Source organism: Onychostoma macrolepis, chromosome 14, assembly GCF_012432095.1.
Source record: "Onychostoma macrolepis isolate SWU-2019 chromosome 14, ASM1243209v1, whole genome shotgun sequence".
Taxonomy (NCBI): Eukaryota; Metazoa; Chordata; class Actinopteri; order Cypriniformes; family Cyprinidae; genus Onychostoma; species Onychostoma macrolepis.
Window position 1 is genome coordinate 31,791,304 of NC_081168.1, and position 24,787 is coordinate 31,816,090.

A 24,787-nucleotide genomic window follows, 5' to 3' on the forward strand; every position below is an offset into this window, starting at 1 on the left:
CTAGCCGGGACAACTTCTTTGTTTACAGACCTGACGTAATGACGCAGCAGCATGCTCGAATTCCCCACGAAAACCTACCCATACCCTGTACATGACACTGATTTTTGTTGCCAAATAGGTTTGGAACAGTTGTTGAATAAACTATTAACCTGAACTATTGCGCCTGTTTATCTGCTTGACTTGAAATGAAGTTGACTCAATATAAAAATGACATTTTTAAAAATAGCATCGATATAGTAAACTACCATGTTACTGTAGCTTAGCTTGCTACATTTCCCAGGAGGATAGCTTCAGTGTAGTGAAGCTTCATTTAATGGAGAGTAACTGTTAGCTTAGCACACTACATTTTAGAATTAGCTCGCTCAACAACGGTCCTCTGGGTTTATTAATAATAACAATAATAATTAAAATATTCTTTGATGTTTAAATGTATTACACACAAAACACTTTTCTTACAGCCTCATAATAAGCAATCAAAATGTATTTAATATTAGTGTTTATTTAAAAAATAGATATGGCTCATGAGAATATTTTACAAACACAGCATGTTATGGCTCCTGATAAATCACATTACACACAGACTCACATCTTTATTCACAACTAAACATTTGATGAACACTTCATACAGAAGCTTGTGCTACAATGAAAACAGTAACAAACCGTGAAACACAAGCTAACGTGTCTACACACACCTGCAGTGTTAAACTGATGCTTCGCTATCACTAGGGATGGGCCATACCACTTATTTTGCTTTTGATACGATACTTACGATATATACTGATACAATATATATATATATTTTTTTTTTAAGGCTGTCAATCGATTAAAATATTTTAAAGCGATTAATCACATGATTGTCATGAGTTGACTCACAACTTGGATCGCACATTTTTATTTGTTCTAAATGTACCTTAAATTAATACTTTTTAAGTTTTTAATACTCTAGTCAATATGGGCATGAACAAATATGGATGCTTTATGCAAATGTACGTTTATTATTGTTGAAACCATAGTGAACAGAGCATGAAGACTAGACATGTTACAAAGGTCATAGATGTTTTTCAACTTGTTCATGACTATTAGACACACGAAATACTAGGATACTAGAATACTAGAAATACCAGGTTCCCATTACTTCTCTTTCTTTGCACCGAGCAATTTACTTACACTAACCCGTTTACATTTTCGCATGACAGGGCAGCTCACTTCTTCCGAACATGCAAAATGTACATTTATTATTAGAATTGTTTGCCTCTCTGTGCCACATACTGTATTCTGATGCATCTAAATTCTCAAAACTAAAACACTTTAATAAAACCATGGTTCATTTTCATAAGGGACTGCCAGTGACAGGCTGTTGCAACAATAAAATGCAACCTTTTTATTCTGACAGTATGATTTATATTAACATTACAGAATAGGACCGGATCAATATGAACTTTTAACGTTCAATTTAAATAAATGTAACTGCACAAACTAGGCTACAATTTCAATTAGTTTATTGTGAAATAACTCAAACATCATATGTTCTGGGCTGCCGTTCCCAACAGCATCAATGCTTTCATATGATACTTTTGGCAATGCGGCCCTGTTTGAATACGCTGTCAGAAGTGAGTGAACGCTCGGTGATTGATTGATTCTGTCTTGCAACATTTACGTGTGTTCAAATGAGCAGGAAAATAGTTCTATCCTACACAATTATTCGCTAACATAGGTTACTCGTCCAATTCAAAGCATATGGTATTCATTAAATTTTATTGTTAAACAAAATCACTGGTAAATAAAACACACCTTAGTATCAATATTTTTAATGAGAGTATCGATACTTCTGATACTCACATCAATATCGATACGCCCATCCCTAGTTATCACTACCTTTAACAAACCAGTCCAGGGCTGCTGAATGTGAACTCTGAGAAAGTCTCAGGATGAAGACTGCTGTGAGGTGTTGAGGTCTCCTTGAGTCTGGTGTGTGATTCAGGATTCAGGACTGCTGCTCTGCAGGGCTGACGTCTGGGGATAGGACGGGGGCAGGAGGCTCCTCAAGCCTGCGAACAGCTGGTTGACCAAAGCCTCCATGGATCGGGTGTGTTCGGCCAGCACTCGGGCCACCAGACGCTCCTCTCGGATGTGACTCTGCTCCAGCTGCTGCTCCAGCCAGGCGTTCTGTGTCTGCTGCAGTCTCTCCAGAAAGCCCTGATACTGACTGTGCAGTGCAGCGCAGCACGAGCGTCTGTGCTTCAGCACGCCTGAGAACACAGCAGCAAACAAACACTGAGAACACAGCGGCAAACAAACACAGAGAACACAGCAGCAAACAAACACTGAGAACACAGCGGCAAACAAACACAGAGAACACAGCGGCAAACAAACACTGAGAACACAGCGGCAAACAAACACAGAGAACACAGCGGCAAACAAACACAGAGAACACAGCGGCAAACAAACACTGAGAACACAGCGGCAAACAAACACAGAGAACACAGCGGCAACAAACACAGAGAACAGCGCTAACAAACACAGAGAACACAGCTAACAAACACAGAGAACACAGCGGCAAACAAACACAGAGAACACAGCGGCTAACAAACACGGAGAACACAGCGGCTAACAAACACGGAGAACACAGCGGCTAACAAACAGAGAACACAGCAGCAAACAAACACAGAGAACACAGCGGCAAACAAACACAGAGAACACAGCGGCTAACAAACAGAGAACAGCGGCTAACAAACACAGAGAACACAGCGGCTAACAAACACAGAGAACAGCGGCTAACAAACACAGAGAACGCAGCGGCTAACAAACACAGCGGCTAACAAACACGGAGAACAGCGGCTAACAAACACGGAGAACGCAGCGGCTAACAAACACAGAGAACACAGCGGCTAACAAACACAGCGGCTAACAAACACAGCGGCTAACAAACAGAGAACACAGCTAACAAACACAGAGAACAGCGCTAACAAACACAGAGAACACAGCGGCTAACAAACACAGCGGCTAACAAACACAGAGAACGCAGCGGCTAACAAACACAGAGAACACAGCGGCTAACAAACAGAGAACAGCGGCTAACAAACACAGAGAACACAGCGGCTAACAAACAGAGAACAGCGGCTAACAAACACAGAGAACAATGTTGCTTTAATTCAGAATATTAAACTCGCCCAACACAATTTATAACTTCACAAACATTATAAATGAACCTTTAGACATTACATATTTAATGCATCGCATTATTGTTTATATTTAAAGGAATAGTTCAGTCAGAAATGAAGATGTGCTCAACATCAGATCATCAGAGATCAGGAGGAGTGTTTCTTCATCAGGTTTGTAGAAATGTGTCTCTGCATCAGTGTCTCAGCAATGGATGCTCTGCAGTGAATGGGTGCCGTCAGAATGAGAGTCGATAAAAACACCACAATAATCCACAGCACTGCAGTCCATCAGTTAACATCTGGAGAAGACAGAAGCTGAAACATCCATCACGACGCTTTTCAGGATGCAGTCCATAAGTTTTGCCTCTCTGTCACCATCTATGTTTGAAACTAGGGCTGTCAAAAAACAATTCTTATTTTGAATCAGAAGGAGCTTTTATTGCCAGGTATGTTTACACATACGAGGAATTTGTTTTCGTGACAGAAGCTTCCACAGCGCAACAGAATGACAGCGACAGAACAAAAAACACAATGTTCATTGAATTTAAAATATAAATCCACATTTGAATGCAAAAATGTTGCGTTTGAATGTTAGGTGTGCGTCAGGCAGCCTTATCTGGCGCACGAGATATGATGACGATGTAGGTGTCACTGCATTTTAATGCTTTTTTTAGTCTATCCAGCTGAAGCCACTGGATGCGGCATTGTTCATTCAAAATATTGCAGAAAGAGAGAACATCAATGCAGAGATGATGGTTACGTCAAAACTGAAACCAAGCCGTTCACACACAACGCATATTTATCACATTTTCTAGAGGGACATATATCAGCGTTGCACTCGTGTCTCGCACAAGAGAGCCGCATGTTTAGAAAGCATGTCTTGAGACTTTATGCCGGTTTTTCCTCATCCCCCTGCATCTCTTGTTTTTAAATCAGAAGTACTCTTTGTGATTGGTTTTCAGTACTTTGTATTAAACTATACATACATGCATGATGCTGTTTTGTTTCTAATTGTTTAAGCAACTTAATTATATATGGTTTATAAACATTATTTTAAACATTATGCACTTTTTTCAAAGGTAGTCGTGTAAGAAACGTGCATTAGTAATATTTTGCTCGGTGCGCCCTCTTGTGGCCTCAGGAGAGAAGCCAAAAGCTTTTTTTCCCCCAACAGAAATTATGCCTTTTAAATCTGAATACAATTCGAGTATTGATAATATTCAAGTACAAATTTCAAATTTAGTTTTTCCGCCAGATTCTAGCCTACGTCTTGGAATATATAAGAACTTTCACCGTATATTGCTATCTGAACAAGTAACAAATCTGCCACGTTTGTTCTGACCAACTGAGGAAAAAAGCATTACAATAAAACACGCTACTATGGTGATTAAATCTAACGATCGGTTAGCTCATATCACATCAAACCGGGGCAAATTATTATTATACTTTGTTCTCAAATTGTTAATGTTAACAACATCAGCATTGCGTGACTACGCGTCTGTAGTGTGTATTAGCGTTACATGTACATTTCAGTTTCTCTACAGTCTAGTCTCTAATTGTCACACAATTCAAATTTCATATAAAGAAATTCTTTTAACCCAAAAAGCAAATTCTTCTTCCTTCGAACTGGTTCTCTAATAATAATAATAATAATAATAATTATAATAATAATAATAATAATAATCATCATCATCATCTAATAATCAGATGCACATTTAAAACTGGAATAAAATCTAATTTCAGTCAGATGTGTTTCATAAACACACAATCCTTTCTTGATTACAATCGCCATCAAAATGATAAGTTTAATTATTCCAGCTGCTGTGAGAGAAATCTGCAGATCAAGCAGCGTTTACAAGACAAACCAGCTCTAAACACACATGTGGCTGGATTTTGATGCGAGAGACAGCAGATGCACTTTGGACTCTATGTATTTGAGTTAAAAACGTCTTAATGCTGGATGTGTTTCAGCTTTTGTCTTCTCCAGATGTTAACTGATGGACTGGAGTGGTGTGGATTATTGTGATGTTTTTATCAGACTCTCATTCTGACGGCACCCATTCACTGCAGAGCATCCATTGCTGAGACACTGATGCAGAGACACATTTCTACAAACCTGATGAAGACACACTCCTCCTGATCTCAGATGACCTGAGGGCTGATGTGGGATGCGGAGGGCTGTCAGACCTGGCTGGGTGGAGCTGGAGCTGGAGGTGAAGGGCTGGGTGGAGCTGGAGGTCTCCGTGGACATGGTGGAGCTCTCCTGTGATGCTTGTGTGAGGATCAGGGGCTCGTTCTCTGTCTTCACTGACTGGATTTCCTGAATTCCACCTTCCACATCATCCAGTCCATTATCTGTATCAGACAAACACACGGGAAGCTTAGAGAAGATCTGTCTGTGCTGCACTTTACTGATACTATCGCACTGCATTACTTTATGCTCTACATTTGTCTATTTTAAAAAGGAATTTAAGATCGTAAATGATTTAAATTGGTACTATATGTATGTATGTTTATTTACTTTCTTTATTGTATGACTTATATGCCAATAAATAAATAGATAAAAAGATGTTTTTCTAACTGCTTTTAACATTTTTAGAATTTTTTATTTCTTAAACACGAAGTATAAAACAGCTGTGTATGATGTTTGTATGACAGTATGATGGTGGTATCTGATTGTAATATCCAACTCTTATCTAAAATGTAATAAGTAGTGTAACTTTAGTAATGTAAATTTCAATTACTTTATTAAAGTAACGTAACAAATTACATTTAATTACTTTTCTAAATTTCTAACAAATGTTTTCGACCGTTTTAAACATGTACATTCTTCTTCACTTGAATTAAGATTATTAAAAAATTGTTGCATAATATACATAAACCCCAAATAGGAAATAAAACAGTTATGGAATAAGCATGCGTCCTAAACTCCAGAAACATTGGTGTCTCATATTTTAAAGCAATCGATGCAATTTTGGAAATAAATCAATCAAATCTCTTTTGTTAACTCCCTTTTGTAATCGTTAACATTTTCATAAGTTTTTTTTCTCAGTAACTGTAACATATTACAGTTACACTTACATGACGTAATTCCGTTACATGTAGCCACAGTAGTCAACATCTGAAGCGGATCAAAAAAGTTCATCAAAGTTGTCCCAAGACAAGAACGCTTTTGGTTTTAGGACAACTTTGAAGAAAGGTTTAGATCCAGTTCAAATGTGGACGCTCCTCTCACCGTCATCCTCCTCTTCATCCTCCTCCTCCTCCTCCTCCTCTCCATCCTTGCTGTCGGACAGCGGGGAGCCGTGCTTCTGCTCGCTGCCGGGGTTCGTGATGAGCACCAGAGGCCTGTGTCCGAAGATCTCCTCCATCGTGTCGAAGTGTTTGAAGCTGGAGCTGCTGCTCTGTTTCTTGGCTTTGTAGTAGATGGACTTGAGCGTCTTCCAGCGGTGCTTGACCTGGTCGCAGGAGCGCGCGAAGCCGGCCTCCCGGTGCCTCGCGCACACCTTCCGGAAGATCAGGCTGTTGCGGTGCTTCCTTCCGTCTCTGTAGCGATCGATGTTCATCTCCTTCAGAGTCTGCAGGAGGAAATCCGTCTCGTCCTCGCTCCAGAAGTGCGTGCTCCTGCGACTGCTTGACATGTCTGTCGGGATCCCGCAGATACACGTGAATGCTCCGTTAGAGTCGCGAGGAATTCAGAATAAGGTGTTCTGGTGAAACTGAATTCAGACTAACGCCATTCGCTCGATTCGGATTCCGGGAATGGACGGAACGGAAAGCTGGTTGAAAGGCTGCGCGCTTCAGCCAATCACAGGCCTGCGTCCCGCCCCCTGGCTGCCGAGAGCCCCGCTCTGATGGGTCGTACGCTGTGGGGTCGCAGTTTCATAGGTCGAGGAGCCTGTCAGTCAATGCTAGGCCCCGCCCCTCTGATCGCAATCGGATTACAGCGCTCACGTGACGCGTCTATAATCCGACACACAAAAACAGGAGAAAAATGACCTCATATTTTCTGGCATTGTCAATATACAAAGAGTTTATGGTGGGAGCTTTCTACATTTATAAATGACCAAGTGTTGTCCAACTTTCTTTTTCTATATGAACATGTAATATTTGGCTCTTTGAACTATGACAAAAATTAGAAAATGAGGCTAACATTATCAGTCTCTTGATTATAGGCTACTTGTTAAATCTCATATTCATCGCTGTAAATTCAGCAATCAGAAACCTCTTTTTTTTCTTCTGTGGTATTTAAGGAATTAATATAATAAATAATAAATATAAGCACCATTAAGGAGAGTACAAACAAAAAGCTGTAAAACTGTTTATTTGGTACAGTGAAGTTATTGTGATTCAGCAAGGCCTTCATTATTTTATTTCTATTTATTTGTTGGTTTTATATGTACATGTATAGTTAATATATATATATATATATATTTTTTTTTTTTTTTTTTTCTGTGTATAGGTTACCCATGGCAATTTTGTTATGCATATGTTGTTCAAGCATTAATAATAACAATAATAATAATAATAAAAGAGAGGGAGAATGCTCATAACTGTTATGTTTAATATCATAATAAAACTGTCATGCAGCCTTGCTCTTGCTTCTAATAACAGCTAAGAGAAGTGCAAGGCTGCGTTCTTTTGGAAAAATACATTACGTTTGGCTTTCACTGGTATTGTTTACTTTTGCGTTCATTCATTTGGGTTCAATGAAACCTGCCATTTTTAATATTATACAGTATAACACATTGTAATTGTTTCAGTTATTCTTCTGACCCATGACTTCTTCATTTTCTGATCTATGATCATGTCATTATGATGAACTCGTGCTGACCTCGTCTCTCCGTGAATTCATTTAATTGTGCTTTGATATTTAATTATGTTTTATTATGTGAGTTGTTTCATTTAACATTTACACTGAATCATTTGCAGACGCTTTTATCAAAAGTGACTTAGTTACAAATGAGGAGAACGTTAGAAGCACTTAGAGATCATCAGGAGCGAAGCAGAGCTGAATCAGTCAGTAGCACAGCACACAGCTGGCTTAAAGAATAAACTAGAACAAAACAAATACAATAGGTAAGTGCTATAAAATTAACTATGGTTTTATTATAGTAAAAGTGTAGCAACCATGTTTTTTGGCGTATTGATTGCCATTTGTATATAACCACAGTTTTACTGCATGCTTAAACTATAGTTAGTGTAGCAATATCATGGTTAATTCATGGTTACCGTGGTTTAACTACAGTAATCGTTACTTTTGGTTACTGTTCTTTCTGTGCACATTTACAAATAAATATTGTAACTTGTGTCCCTGCAGCACAGAAGCAGTCATAAGCAGCTCAGGTATATTTGTAGCAATAGCCAACAATACACTGTATGGGTCACAATTATCGATTAGAGCAGCAGGGTGTCAAACTCAACACACATATCATGTAGTTTTCAAATAAGCCTTAAAGACTTGATCAGCTGGATCAGGTGTTTAATTAGGGTTGCATCTAAACTGTGCAGGGCTCCGGTTTGACACCCCTGGATTAGGATTTCAAAAATCAATGTTCCATGAAGGTATTTAGTACATTTCCTACTGTGAATATATCAAAACTTCATTTCTGATTAGTAATATGCATTGCTAAGAACAACTTTAAAGGTTATTTTCTCAATATTTAGATTTTTTTGCACCCTCAGATTCCAGATTTTCAAATAGTTGCATCTCAGACAAATATTGTCCGATCATAACAAACCATACATCAATGGAGAGATGATTTATTCAGTATAAATCTCAATTTCAGCAGACTGACCCTTAAGCCTGGTTTTGTGCTCCAGGGTCACAGCTTTGGTTTAATGTTAGTGCAGCGCGCGCACAGGGCTGTGTTACACGGTGAGGCTTTTATTTTGAAAGCTGCAGTGCCACGTCCACTGCTGTGTGTCTGTGCTGGGCGGAACTGGGCTTCTTTATTTCTAAAGGCGTGTGTTCTCCTGAGGATGGCCTGATCTCGGGTGTCCGCTGCTGTGTGTGTGTTCGGTCGTGATGGACCCAGAGGCCTGCTTCACTCTGGCGTACGCGGCGTTCTCGCTGTGCTTCGTGTTCACTCCGAGCGAGGTGCGCTCCGCGGGGCTGACCGTGCAGCACCTGTTCTCGGAGTGGCTGGGCAGCGAAGACCTGCGCTTCATCCAGCACCACATCAGGAGGAGCACCCTGACCCTGCTGCTGCACTGCTGCCTGCCGCTCGGTACCGCTGCGCCACAGAGACGCGAGCCCGACTGTAGCGTGCTGTAGTTCTGTCACGTGACCGGCTCGCGTTCACATGCATACTGTGCGCAGTACACATACTATACGAGCGGAGATAGTGCCGTACTCCCGCCATCACGACTGTAGCACGCGTATGACTGAGGCTGACTCGCTGCAGGATGCTGTCATATGTGTGACCCTGAGCACAAAACCAGTCTTAAGTGTCAATTTCCTCAAATAGAGATGTATGCATCATCTGAAAGCTGAATAAATCAGCTCTCCATTGATGTATGGTTTGTTAGGATCGGACAATATTTGTCTGAGATACAACTATTTGAAAATCTGGAATCTGAGGGTGCAAAAAAATCTAAATATTGAGAAAATCACCTTTAAAGTTGTTCAAATGAAGTATTAATCAAAAATTAATTTTGATATATTTACAGTAAGACAAAATATCTTCATGGAACATGATCTTTACTTAATATCCTAATGATTTTTGGCATAAAAGAAAAATCTAATTTTGACCCATACAATGTATTGTTGGCTATTGCTGCAAATATAGCTGTGCTGCTTATGACTGCTTCTGTGCTGCAGGGTCACATATTATCTGTGGATTCCATAGTGTTACAAATAAGGCAACAGTGCTCTTCATTGAATTGCATGGCGGTTATTCTCCCAGTAATGATATACTACCGATTTATACTCGTGCATGCTTGAACTTTTACTCCCACTGTTCATTTTGCTACTGCATTCATTGAACTCTTATTTGAACTATTGGTTACAGTTGATATCTATTTTATTAGTGTATCTTATCTGCTAGTTGACCGTTTTAATCACTAAACACTATTTTGGTATGACAAAGAAAATATGTTTTCATGGTAGTGAATTTGTCAACTATGTTACTGTATGTCACTATACAGCCTTAAACATTCATTTGCTTTGTATATTCTGCCATATGCTGCAGTGGTTATTGTAAAAGACGTGTGTTGTTGTAATTAATTAATTAGCTATTTGTGTAAAATTATCAGCACAATTACTAAAGACAAATACTTTTTATATCATGAATCTACCTTACACATAAAAAATAAAAAAATAATTCAAAACATAGCTGACAATGAAAGTACCATAGTTGAATGGGCACATTGTTAGCATCTTTTTTCATTTAAAATGTATTTAAGTGTTATGTTCCAACATGCATATAATCAATATTCACTACCGTTCAAAAGTTTGGGCTCAGTAAGGTTTATGTTTTTTAAAGAAGTCTCTTCTGCTTGTCAAGGCTGTATTTATTTGATCCAAAATCCCAGTTTTATTGTGAAATATTATTACAATTTGATCACAGAAATAAATTATATTTTAAAGTATATTAAAATAAAAAACTGTTATTTTACATTGCAATAATATTTTTCTGTATTTTTGATCAAATAAATGCAGGCTTGGTGAGCAGAAGAATCTTCTTTAAAAGAACAATAAAAATCCTACTGATCCCAAAAACAAAGCTCAGAATTGATTCAAGAGAGATTTGCGATGCATTCCAATAATATCTGAATCGATGCATGAATCACGATGCATCAGTTTATTGTCCCAGCCCTAATTGTGATGTGAGATCTGTAATATGCATGGGCTCAGATGAACACACAGTGTTTCTCATGCTTCAGTGTTCACTATGTGACGTGTGTGTGTTGTCTGTGTTTCAGGATATTATGTAGGAATGTGTTTTGCGTCTCCGGAGCAGAATCTGCTGTACGTGCATCAGGCGCCTGCGGGCTGGCAGCTGTACTTCAGCGTCTCTCTGGCCGTGCTGCTGGTGAGCTGTGTTCTGGCGCTGCACTGGTCCAGACGCGGCTGGGAGAATCACCCCATCTGTAGGGCGCTCAGCACTCACGCCCAGCCACAGTCCAGCTGGAGAGCCGTGGCCTCCTCCATCAACACCGAGTTCCGCCGCATCGATAAGTTCTCCTCGGGCTGCCAGAGCGCCAGGGTGATCGTCACCGACACCTGGGTGATGAAGGTCAGCACGTACTCGCTGCACGTGGCCCTGCATCAGGACTGTCACCTGACCGTCACGGACTCCCGACAGCACAGCCTGTCGCCCGAGCTCAATGCGCCGGTGCAGATCCTCACCATCAGCGTGGCCAGCCTCAACCCCAGAGTCCAGCCCTTCCACATCAGGTGCCCTCTCCAGTGCTGGGGAACCTTACTGTTAAAAGTAATGCATTACAATATCGCCTTACTCCCTAAAAAGTAACTAATTATGTTACTTAGTTACTTTTTACGGAAAGTAATGCGTTACCAGTGTTGGGGAAAGATACTTTCAAAAAAATAATGCATTACAATATTGCGTTACTCCCTAAAAGTAACTAATTATGTTACTTTGTTACTTTTTACGGAAAGTAATGTGTTACCAGTGTTGGGGAAAGATACTCTTAAAAGTAATGCATTACAGTATTGTGTTACTCCCTAAAAGTAACTTATTATGTTACTTAGTTACTTTTTACGGAAAGTAATGCGTTACCAGTGTTGGGGAAAGATACTTTAAAAAAAATAATGCATTACAATATTGCGTTACTCCCTAAAAGTAACTAATTATGTTACTTTGTTACTTTTTACGGAAAGTAATGTGTTACCAGTGTTGGGGAAAGATACTTTAAAAAATAATGCATTACAATAATGCGTTACTCCCTAAAAGTAACTAATTATGTTACTTTGTTACTTTTTACGGAAAGTAATGCGTTACCAGTGTTGGGGAAAGATACTTAAAAAAAATAATGCATTACAATAATGCGTTACTCCCTAAAAGTAACTTATTATGTTACTTAGTTACTTTTTACGGAAAGTAATGCGTTACCAGTGTTGGGGAAAGATACTTAAAAAAAATAATGCATTACAATAATGCGTTACTCCCTAAAAGTAACTAATTATGTTACTTTGTTACTTTTTATGGAAAGTAATGCGTTACCAGTGTTGGGGAAAGATACTCTTAAAAGTAATGCATTACAGTATTGCGTTACTCCCTAAAAACAAATTAATTACGTTACTTAGTTACTTCTTATGGAAAGTAATGCATTACGTTACTTTTGAGTTACTTTTTTAAATATGGGCAGGGCTTGCTTGTTTGGTTTTTAATATAAAAAAGTTTTTCTTTTACAAATGTAAAAGCACTTTCACAGCAAAAGTGAAGTGAATGAGCCTCAGGCTGAAGGAGGTGGAGATTCACGTCTGTACAGTAGAGGACTAATCACATGAAGAATATGACGCAGGAGAAGAAAGTTCAACACTATTCAGCAATAACTAAAATCAAACACAAATATGTCATTTTTGCTTAGTATGGGTGAATTGGATCATCGAAGGGCAGTAGCAAAGACATCGGTTAATAAAATGGGATTAAATACATAAATTATATTTTTCTTATTTAATATATTTAATTATTGCAGGTTTGTATAATATTCTTAGTTTGCGTTTGACTGTTTTTATTGATTGTGAGGAACACTGAATGTGTTTTTGTGCAGGTGAGATGTTGATATTTAGTCTAGAACTACAGTAAGATCATGTTCTTACTCCTGATCACTCTCAACATGGCAACCCCAGAGCTGTCCGTAATACATGAGAAACATGTGCTGCTGTAACGATCTCTGTGATGAGCCAGTGCTGCTGTGCTTCTCCTGCAGGCTGAAGTCCACGGAGTACCTGGAGCTGCAGGAGAAACTGCACGCGCCCATCAGAAACGCTGCCAATGTGGTCATCCATCTGACCATGAGCGAGCTCTTCCTGGAGACCTTCAAGACGTATGTGAAGATGAACGCGGTTTACAAGTGTCCGAGTGGACAGGTGAGCGCTGAAACCCTCGGGAAACAGCACCACACACCAAACACCAAACTTCAGCCAAAAGAGACACATTCAGGGCAACATAGACATCGACTCCACTCATTTGTTTGGCACGAAGCATTGTGAATGATGTAACACTTCAGGTTAGATGAATTAATACGCATCATGGACTATCAATGAACATAACATATATAGCACTCTTCATACATAACATTAAACTCTTAAGTGCTTGACAAGCAAAAAATACATTAAAAATACAATATCAATATGAAATAATCAAAGCACAAAATGATTCAACAAATATAAACAAATGTAGAAAAAAAAGAAAATAAGGCACAAAAGATCAAATAAAACAATGCAAAATTACACACACACTGTTATACTCATAAGCGACTTTAAAAAGATATGCCTTAACCCACCTTTTAACAATATGAGCACTAGTGGACTCTCTCAGTTCTTTTGTTAGACTTTTCCAGATTTGTGAAGCATAACGGCTAACAGAGGTACCACCAGATCGCTTAAGATTGACTGTAGTGTGCCAGAAGACCAGCGCTAGAGGATCGTAGCATTCTGTCTGGAGTATATTTAGACAAACCGTCAGAAATGTAAGATGGTGCCAGATTATGCAATGTTTTATAGTCTAATAAAAGATTCTTAAAATCAATCCTTTGATGAACTGGTAACCAATTAAATTCAATTAAAACCGGTGTAATATGTTCTCGCTTCTTTAAATTCATTAATACTCTGGCTGCTGCATTTTGTATCAAGTGCAGCTTAACTATAGAAACTTTTGGTACGCCAGTATACACAGCGTTACAGTAATCAGGTCGAGAGTAGATACATGCATGGATTAGTTCTTAGCATCATTAAAAGATAAAAAAGGAAGAATCTTGGCAGTATTTCTCAGGTGATAGAAACAAGTTTTTGTCCCTTGATTAATGTGAAAATGACACGCAGGTTTTTACCTCTTTCTTAGATTGTAATGCTAAGGAACCCAGACCAGCTTCTACTCTCATGTTTCTTACTCACAATAAGAATTTCAGTTTTATCTGCATTCAGTTGTAGAACATTTGCTTTCATCCATTTTACAATACTAGACAGACAGTTTAACAACCTTGGCTCAGCCGACATATATAATTGAATGTCATCAGCAGATGATAATATTATTAAAGATGATAATTCATGTTGAATTTCTGAATGATGCTGCCTAGAGGAAAGCATATATAATGAAAATAAAACTGGGCCAAGAATTGATCCTTGTGGAACACCATATAATATGTCATAGTTCTTTGATGTACAATCACCTATATTCACCAAAAAGTTCCTTTCTGTAATATACAGTTTCGAATCAATTTAAAACATTACCAGAGAGAGACCTATACATTTTCCCAATCTGTTAATCAGAATACAATGATCAGCCGTGTCAAATGCTGCACTTAGATCTAAGAGGATTCAAACTGATGCGTTACCTTTGTCTGTATTTAATCTCGGATCATTTACTACCTTTAATAAGGCTGCTTCAGTATTATGAAACCTGACTGATATTTCTCCTGAACACTATTTTCATCCAAAATGAAGGCTATATTTTACATTTATTCATCTGCTTAATGTTCCACATAAACATTTTAATGGAATAAAAAATGGATGCTCTGCAGTGAATGGGTGCCGTCAGAATGAGAGTCTAAACAGCTGATGAAAACATCACAATAATCCACAGCACTCCAGTCCATCAGTTAACATCTGGAGAAGACAAAAGCTGAAACTAATCCAGAATTAAATAGTCCATAATCCATAATAATGCTTCCTCCAGTGAAACAGTGCACATCAACATCCAGACACATATTAGTTTAGAGCTGTTTTGGACTGTTTTAAACGCTGATCTGCAGATTTCTCTCCTGATTCACACCAGAACACTTCTTCACTGGAGGAAGCATTATTATGGACTCATATTTGAGTTAAAAACGGATTAATTCTTACATACACAGCTTTCAGCTTCACAAGACGTTAACTGATGGAAGAATGGTATATGCATAAATATAAATGAAGATTAATCTGTTAAGACATTGTTGATAGCTGATGCATTAACTCATTTGAGCCTGTTCCAGTGACATCTAATCAGCAGTGGTGCTTCTGCACAGAATGATCGGGGTGTTATTCACGATGCTTGAGGGGAGTAACAGCATCTTCTCTGATGCTGGATCTCTCGGTCTGAAGTGTGCTGTGCCTCTGCAGGAGCTGGAGCCGTGCATCGGCTGTATGCAGGCCAGCGCCGGCGTGAAGCTGCTGCGTCTGTGTCAGGCTGACGGCGACGGAGAGTGTCAGGAGTGCTTCTGCCGGCCCATGTGGTGTCTCACCTGTATGGGGAAGTGGTTCGCCAGTCGCCAGGACCAGCAGCAGCCGGAGACGTGGCTGAGCAGCAGGGTCCCGTGTCCCACCTGCAGGGCCAAGTTCTGCATTCTAGACGTCTGCTCCGTTGAATGAGGAGATCGCTCTGAACTTCTGTGTGCTTTCAAAACCTCTGTGCCTCTCAAACTACAAACATGACGGAGAATCAAGCCCGTCCAGCTCACGTTTCACCACAAACTCAGCAGAAACAATAAATTATATTTTGCTTGCCTTCATGAAGCCACTGTATCATATTTGATTTGAATTTCTAAAGCCCTAAATGCTAAAACTCTGCTGTTTCACACATCATCATCATTCATCTCGACTGATTCTGATCAAGTAAGCGTCAGAATAACTGCAGTCATGTCTCCAGATGAACACTTGCTGGACTGAAGCAGCTCAGCTTTACTTGATTCTCCATCAATCATTTTCTAGAAGAATCAGTGCATCTCAAATCTGATCATCAGGATCTTCTGAGGAGCTTTACTTTCACTGTTCCTCAGCGGAGGAATGATCTTCTGAGGAGCGTTTATTTCTTCATCTCTCAGTCAGCACTGCATTATATGTTTGAATCACTTCAGTCTCATCTTACTGAGACATATTACTGGAGATATAGAGCGACCGCTGATGTTTAGATCATTTAATGTCTGTTATAAAGATCTCATTGATTTACATCACAAGCATCAGAATTTCATCATATTAATATCAGCATCTGCAGCAAATTCATTTTTTTGCTCTATTTGAGTCTCTGAATAAAATTGAGCTGTTTTTTCCTCCATATTCTCACTGTATCACACCACATGAACCATAAAAGTCTGATTATCAAATATGATACTCAACAAAAACACATATGCAAACTGTCTTTTTTAAGGATGTGAAGGTTCAATAAACTGTTCTATTAAAACAAAAACAATTTTTTTCCTGGCTATTTGGTCTAAACATTTGGTCTGGTTGAGCACCTAAAAATCAGGAGCCATATTCACAAATTCACCGAACACCTTTGCAAATGTATTGGAAAACGAAAGTGTGTTAGTGTGGACAGCATCAGCACTGATTATTGGCACTTTTCTTCCAATCAAATCCAGCATATCTGAAGCACACCAAGACAACAGTTTCTTTGTGTATTTATGTATTTTCATTCAAAAGATTGTTTCTTATAATGTTTTGTACACATCATGAGCTCTGAACTTTGTTGAATCTCGTCCTCAATAAATGCACAGCAGATCTGTTGTATTGAGCTGATCATAGAGTTTATGAACAGTGTATATGATAAGAGTTTATCTTTCATGATTTATAACCGTGACCTTTTATTTCTGCAAATCATGTGCATGATGATGGTTTGTGCTAATGTGGCACAGCTGAACAGAGACACACTGAGCGGTCTATTAAAGCATTTATTTGGCTCGATTCCTTCATGTGACACAAATTACACTGTATATGCAATATGCTGTTACAATCGAAACCCAAACGAGGAGCTTTTGAGTATATGGTGCTTCCTATAGCGCTTGATAATTAACTGTATTTAGGAATATGTACAATACAGGAAATATACAGTCAAATTACACTATTACAAAGAAAAAAAAAGCTTTGAATTAAATAAAAATTCTCTTGTTAATGTACAGCACTGAAAGTGAAAGTACAGAAAGTGACTATGTCAGACATTTTAATGTTGGAGCAAAACCCAATGAAGATTTTTACATTCATGATGTCTCACACACAACAAGCCATTCAGAGCACATTAAGGCACGCTTGAGAAAACACTGGATTTAAAGGAAAACAAGACTTTGCTGCAGAGCCGATCTGAGCGCCAGACTCCCAGCGGATGGACCCAGAACAGCGCTCGTCTTCATCACGTAGCTACTGCGCTGCTGATCATCACAACACTAATGTGTCATCGACCCTATGCGTGCCGTTTTCAGTTTTACTGTTCATAAAAGAGTGAAATCAATCATGTGTGAAACTATGAAGCGAGTTAGTCTGTGTGCAAGCGATGTAAAGTGCACGTGGTTCACGAGTATTGCATCTTCACCAGCTCAGGTGTTTTGAGTGCAAATATAACATCTCAATGTTGATCCCAAACTCCACAGCTCTGACTTCCTACATTTCGACTTTCTTTAACTCTCTTTCATGCGATCATCTTCCTGCTGCTTTTCTTTGCTTCATTCATTTTCCTCATTTAAAGCTGAGAAACGAGTCACCTGCGTCACAAATCAGTCCTCCACAGACACGCCGCACGTGCTACGCTGACCTCCACACGCAGCCAGGCTTCACTATTATTTTTACAAAACTAATGAACATGTTTCAGAACTGTCCCCTGACACTGAACTAACACTATCACGACAGAAGTGTGCTGAGCGTCAGCGGATGTGAAGGATGTGTTTGTGTTTATACTTGAGCTCAGACGCATGGCTCTGTCGAACTGTCAGTGTACCGAAAGAGTCGATAGTGAAGACTGATTAGACAGAACCAGCGGCTAAAACAAGCTCGGTCTTCTGGGAAACTGATTGGTCGGGGTTAGGCCGCAAACTAAGACTGATGGCAATCAAAGATGAATTCTCAAATGTACAGAAGAAAAACAAAGCGAATGAATAGTGATGACGAAGATCAATCATTTAATCTGCATGCACAACACCTGCGTATAACCATTTCATTTAGGGATGTCCCGATCAGGTTTACTGTGCCCCCGATCCGATCCGATCCGATCCGAATATCCACCGATCAGCTAAAAAACACTTGAGATCGGCTCGGGACATCCCTACTTTTATTAGATCACTTTTATCATGATCATTTGTCCAGTTATGTTTGTGTTTTAGTACAGTGAGAGCTATAATAAACACAAATATTAAGATAACTGCCATTTGTTATAATTAAATGTGCTTGCTGGGAAAGCCTGTCAAATGAAGCTGAATGTCTGCAGTTATCGGACGGTTCAGTCACTTCTGTTCTTCAGTATTTCCCTCAAAAGATGCTTCAATGTTTGACAGTCACTCTATTAGCTGTTCGTATCGGGCTCACCGTGTACCAGCCATGGTTATTATTATACAGTAAAATAATCAGGTATTGGGGACAAAATATCAACATGACATGGTAATAAAAAGTTCAAATTAAAATGCAAAACAAGGTTTATGTTTTAAGCACAGACCGAGACAAATGCTGACACTGTCAGACACAATGCAATGTATCACCTATTTCACATCTATTAAATCATACAATACATGTATTTATATCACTTCAATTAAAACGTTTACATGTGAATACAGAAAGTGGACAGTTTGAATCTTGACGGTCGGTCTGTGATACGGAGTCTGTTTTTACCAGCAGCAGCCTGAGTGAAGACCATCACCAGCTGAAGAGAGTGTTCTGTCCTAACGTCATGAAGTAGATCTGACTGCTTCCCCCCGACTGCACCGACGCGAAAAACACCTGCACACACACAGACACACACACACACACACACACACACACACACACAGACGCACACACACGCACACACACGCACACACAGACACACACGCGCACACACACGCACACGCACACACACACACACACACACACACACACACACACACACACAGACGCACACACACACGCACACACACGCACACACACACACACGCACACGCACACGCGCACACACACGCACACACACACACACACACACACACAGACACACACACACAGACACACACACACACACACGCACACACAGATGCTTTCCATTATCTTATGACACCTGTAATAATTCTTTGTTCTGTGAGAATAATCTGTAGAGATTTTGCGTATAGAGATGTTTTCTTACTTTATCGTTTCTCTCACACAGGAACTTGAGCTTCTGAGCCTTCTTGTGCATGAAGACTCCCTCTAGACTGGCCGTCTTGGCGGACCTCAGCTCGATGGCTTTCTCTCCCCATCCCATGACTTGATTCGACTGAAGATAAGCTGCAGATCAACAACAGAGTCACGAATAAACAGCTCCAGCTGATTCGGTTCAGTAAAGCTCAGATGTTCTGGAGCAAACAGGCTTTTCCTTCATTGCTGTTCAACATCTGAACAAGAATGAGTCGTTTATAGGGGTCATGAACTGAGAAACTAACACTCGCTTGATCTTTTGACATATAAGAGGGCACTGTACTTTAAAAACAAGTTTGTGTAAGTTTCAGAATTCAAAACTTTCTCGTTAGTCTAAAAACAGCTTATATTGCATGCAGTCTGCCAAAAGGACAGCTTGTGGAACGTTCTATAGACCCTTTTTCTGTTAGTAAACAATGTGAGGTTTTTCTGTGGGCGGGGCTTAGCTGGCGGCAGAAAGATCCCCTGACCGCTTCACTAACGCTAGCTATGAAGTCTGTTTACCTTGTTTTTTTAACAATGGCTGGAGAAAATCCGATTTTACCTGCATATGTAGGTCACTCACTGTGCAGGACCATGATTGTTATTTAAATAAGTTAACTTTAACGGACAAAATCAGATTGGCCGACCCTCTGCTCAAGGATGGATGATCTGACAGGATTACCTCCGACTGAGTGACTCGAGTCGCATATAACGTTAGAGAAACCTAACGAGTAGTGAAGAGAAACTCACCTGTGTCTATCTAGTCATGAAGATGTACATATATTTCAACGTCAGCAGGCTATTTTTACAGCTAACGTTACGTGAGAGTGAACTGGGCCAAAATACAAAAAGTTCAACATTCAATGTAATGATATATTATTTGAAGATGTATGTATCATGGCCAAATAGTTATTTTAAAGTATATACATCCTGTAAATTATGTAAGTTAAGTTTACAATACTTTACATACAGTACATTTAAAGGAAGATGTGAATAGTTTCTAGAAATAAAAATTCCAGAAATTAATTTTGAACTTTCTGTATTCTGATTATTATTTCTTACTAAGTTCTTAGAAAGTTCAGCCACTATCACAACAATGTATATTACAGATGATTATGCATATACATCGTCAGTTTGTTGTTTTATATACATGCACACAAGACATTATTTCATAGTTGAGAGATGCCTAAGAAATCTTTAGACATGTAACACAAACCATAATCCATAACAACAAAAGGCAATACTTTATTTAACCTTTTCTGATAAGAAGTGTGCGCTGCAAACGCAAGCATTTCTGACGATAGTTTCTGTCCAGTCCACTCGTTTTATCTCGTTTAACCACAGCTGTCGTCAGTTTTTTGTCTGGGAGTGGCAGCAGGTATGCGTTAAAACTTCAAATTGATGATATTTTAAGCTCCTTATGTAGCCGAATCTGCGCTGGTTTGAATGGGCCGCCTCCAGTTTTCCCTTTGTTTTGCCTCCAGCTAGCGCTGTGACGTAACCGTGACGTCGGCGCAAAAAGGGTCTATACTATGGTGTAATAGTGTGGATAAGCACTGATTCTACATCGCTGCCTGTTTAGCCCCGCCCAACGATTCTACATCACTGTCTGTTTAGCCCCGCCCACCGATTCTACATCACTGCCTATTTAGCCCCGCCCACCGATTCTACATCAGTCTGTTTAGCCCCGCCCAACGATTCTACGTCGCTGCCTGTTTAGCCCCGCCCACCGATTCTACATCAGTCTGTTTAGCCCCGCCCAACGATTCTACGTCGCTGCCTGTTTAGCCCCGCCCAACGATTCTACATCGCTGCCTGTTTAGCCCCGCCCAACGATTCTACATCACTGTATGTTTAGCCCCACCCACCGATTCTACATCACTGCCTATTTAGCCCGCCCACCGATTCTACATCAGTCTGTTTAGCCCATAGCGATTCTCGTCTGTGATTCTACATCACTGTCTGTTTAGCCCAACGATTCTCGTCGCTGCCTGTTTAGCCCCACCCACCGATTCTACATCACTGCCTATTTAGCCCCGCCCATCGATTCTACATCAGTCTATTTAGCCCCGCCCAACGATTCTACGTCACCAACGATTCTACATCACTGTCTGTTTAGCCCCGCCCAACGATTCTACGTTGCTGCCTGTTTAGCCCCACCCACCGATTCTACATCACTGCCTATTTAGCCCCGCCCACCGATTCTACATCAGTCTGTTTAGCCTGTTTTACGATAGAGGTGAAGGCGCAGGTTTACGCAGAAACCATACGATAAAGATGCTCTGAAGACAACAAGACGCTGTTCAGTGCCAAGTTGTGGAAAAACAGTGTTTGCATCGCCTTCCTTCTAATCCCAAAGTTAGGAAAAAGTGGATGAACTTTATTTTAAATGACGATCCAGACCGCGTCACTTTATTTTCCCGCGGATTCGTTTACAAACAAGGCACAATTCAACACTGGATTTTCAGAAAGATTGAAACTAAAAGACGATGATGTGTGACTATATTGGATCCGACAGTAATGTCACAACACAAGTGTGAGTAACTGTTTTCATTATGTGATCACTATTGCTTTGTCTCTTCTTACAGATCGTTTGATATTTTAACCTAAATCACACCATCTGTGAAGAATGTAGACTGCCAATCACAGCAGTGGGCGTTTACTTCCGCGTCTACAATCCTCCACATCTATTCAAACAGAGCCTTCTGATGAGGGGGTCAATAAACGGACAGAAAATAGCCCGTTACTGCTAAATTTAAAAATCATTTAAATTAAAATTAAAAAAGCATCTGTTAAATGACTAAATGTAAATTATGATGTTTTTTGATGTAACAATCTCAACATTGTAAGTGGACCTCAGAGAACAGTACAAAATAAAAAGCAGAGGCAGTTCATGACCCCTTTAACAGAACATCTACATATTCATATAAACTATAGGAACAGTGATTAGAGCCATGTAGTTTAAAAACAAATCTTCACCATTAATACTTGTGCTGTTCTGAAAATCCTTTTCCAGAAACGACCTGCCTTTTAAACTGGTTTGCTCATTATGCTGTATTATCCTAGGTTTTGTGTGTGTTTTAGATCGGTCTGATTGTAGGCCTCATTGATCTGAGCTTATGCACCTCTGATCAGTTTTTTTCCCAGAGTTTTTCGCTTTTTTGACAGTTTTCACAAGTGAATTAAAATATAAACTACAAAAAATAAAAATAAAGATCCTGACTTCAGCTCCGAAAGCAATGCCAAAGATATTGTTCCAGTTGTGGTGTGGATTTTGAGCTGAAGAACGGCGGCAGCTTTTCTCCACTCCATCTGCTGCTGTGTAGGAAGTGAGGTGACTCATCCATCCAAATGACTTGTTTTGCTTTTTCACATTTAGAGTCTCATGCACATCAGTCATTACAAAACTTCCTTAATATGACTGCAGCTCTACAGTAACATAGCTCTCAACCTCAGATACACAAGTCAATCAAATCCATACTGCACCCTGAACAGATAATCACTGTATGTTATGTGCATCATGTACATCTCTGTGTGTGTGTGGCGTGCTGGAGCTCACCCACAGAGGCGGGCATCTCCCCCCACTGCAGCACCGTCTCCCTGGTGATGCGGCCATAGGTGTCAATATAGACGCCCTCGTCCTCGTAACACAGCAACAGCTCCATCCCACTGCTGCTGGGGAGGATGATGATGGCATGCGGCCGAATCACACCTTGGATCTGAAACACACAGGCATTCTGTTATAAAGAGATTGACTGTAGGTTAATCTGCATTTATCAAGGCAGTTGCTGTTAGTGTCAGCAAATAGAATTCACAGATATAACATTCTACTGTACTGCTTATGCTATGGAGTCACATCACCCATAGTTCCTCTCAAGTACCAGCACGTAACACAGCAGGTCACCGGAGCCCTCATTTATCAACATGTGTGCGTAATGAGTGCGTAAGAACGGTTTCACGCACAGTGTGCGATCTACCGACTTGTACTTATCCATAGGAACGTGTGTAAATGAAAGCACAACTCTGAGCATGCTTACGCAGAGAATCTAGTGGTAGAATGGAGATACTACAAAAAGAAAGTGCCGCCGCATGTGTCCTGTGACCTTTAATTGCAAATACTCAATTAATAATTTCATAATTAGTGTGAAAAGCTATAGAGGACAGTTGGGAAGATGATTTGAAATGTAGCTGTATAGTCATGGCAGATCTCGCTTTGCTGGAAGATTTGGCAAACCATGCGCTGCGCAGAGAATGCGTTTTCAAAGATCACGCTGATCTGTTTAATGAGAGCTCAGAATGGCTTCTCCGTCGGTAGCGCTTTCGTTGTCATGACTTCGGTGAGGACATGTACGTTCACGTGATAAAGGGAGGGGTTGTCACCATGTATGGTTCATTGGAGGCGTTTCTGAATGCAAATGAACATGAACGTGAACAAGCATGGTGCTTAAGAACATGTGGGATTTATCAACAATGACTACTTACTGGTGTGCGTAAGAACCGCGTGTGCACGTTTGATAAATACAGATTTTTTGTACTTACACACATTCTAAATTTCATTCGTAGGGCAAAATATGGTTTGTGCGGTGTGTTTCTCTAGAGGGCAGCATACCCGGGGTCACATAATCAGTACGGCTGGGACAGTAAATAGATGCGTCGCGATTCGGGGACTGATTCTGAGATTTTCGGAAAGCATCACGATTCTCTCTGAAATTGATTCTAAGCTTAGATTTTAACAGCAGATGGCGCTCTAGGCTAGTGTGGCGAGGGGGGCGTGGGAAAGCAACGGGAGAGCGGGTGCGGAGACGAGCGGTAATAAGGAGGTCAAGTGAATAATGACTAACACCTGTATTTAATTCCAGTGATTGGGAGAGAGACTGAATGTTGTCCAGAGCGAGGGAGCTCTGTGTGTGTTGTGTCCGGAACGAACCGTTGAGGCAGAGAGCCCGACAGCACTTTGTTTTGTTTTTTTGTTGATGGTTTTGTGGAACAATAAACTGGTTACTCGCCACCCCTGCATTCCTCGTCCTTCATCTAATTTGAACCTTGTTACAGCTAGTTTTTAACCACACACTCAAATGCTCATGAAGAAGAGCCCTTGTGCGTTCGGCTGAGTCATGTAAGTGGTTGTATTTAATGTATTTGCACCTCGGCATTTATGCTTTTATGATGTGAGATTAAAGGGGTGGTTTATTGCGAATTTCACTTTTTTAACGTTAGTTAGTGTGTAATGTTGCTGTTTGAACATAAACAATATCTGCAAAGTTACGACGCTGAAAGTTCAATGCAAACGGAGATATCGTCTTTTAAAATTCTGCCTACAAAAACGACTGGTAAGGGACTACAACGAGTTCCTTCC

General features: G+C 40.0%; 3 protein-coding genes across 7 annotated transcripts in view; 1 reads left to right on the forward strand and 2 right to left on the reverse strand.

Moving 5' to 3' along the window:
- Positions 1 to 479: 479 nt before the first annotated feature.
- Positions 480 to 7,491, reverse strand: LOC131552855 (uncharacterized). Its single transcript, XM_058796989.1, has 3 exons — positions 6,397 to 7,491; positions 5,349 to 5,516; positions 480 to 2,249 (listed from the first exon to the last, which is right to left on the reverse strand). Exons 1-3 carry the CDS (start codon positions 6,800 to 6,802, stop codon positions 1,978 to 1,980), a joined length of 846 nt encoding a protein of 281 aa, XP_058652972.1. The 5' UTR covers positions 6,803 to 7,491; the 3' UTR covers positions 480 to 1,977.
- Positions 7,492 to 9,052: 1,561 nt separating this feature from the next.
- Positions 9,053 to 16,513, forward strand: tmem129 (transmembrane protein 129, E3 ubiquitin protein ligase). 2 transcript variants are annotated; one of them, XM_058797386.1, is made up of 4 exons: positions 9,053 to 9,391; positions 11,088 to 11,562; positions 13,059 to 13,218; positions 15,430 to 16,513. In XM_058797386.1, exons 1-4 carry the CDS (start codon positions 9,190 to 9,192, stop codon positions 15,694 to 15,696), a joined length of 1,104 nt encoding a protein of 367 aa, XP_058653369.1. In that variant the 5' UTR covers positions 9,053 to 9,189; the 3' UTR covers positions 15,697 to 16,513. The 2 variants fall into 2 exon arrangements, with proteins under 2 accessions (XP_058653369.1, XP_058653370.1); XM_058797387.1 differs by having other exon boundaries at positions 9,055 to 9,391; positions 15,448 to 16,513.
- A 467-nt stretch (positions 16,514 to 16,980) lies between these two features.
- si:zfos-2326c3.2 (misshapen-like kinase 1) overlaps positions 16,981 to 24,787 on the reverse strand; it is a 57,603-nt gene continuing 49,796 nt past the window's right edge. For all 4 annotated transcript variants that reach the window (XM_058797385.1, XM_058797383.1, XM_058797381.1 and 1 more), the window contains 3 exons: positions 22,991 to 23,150; positions 19,400 to 19,539; positions 16,981 to 19,023 (listed from right to left, as the gene is read on the reverse strand). In XM_058797385.1, the coding sequence (XP_058653368.1) occupies positions 18,940 to 19,023; positions 19,400 to 19,539; positions 22,991 to 23,150 (384 nt within the window). In that variant the 3' untranslated portion in view covers positions 16,981 to 18,939. The remainder of the gene's footprint in view (positions 19,024 to 19,399; positions 19,540 to 22,990; positions 23,151 to 24,787) is intronic.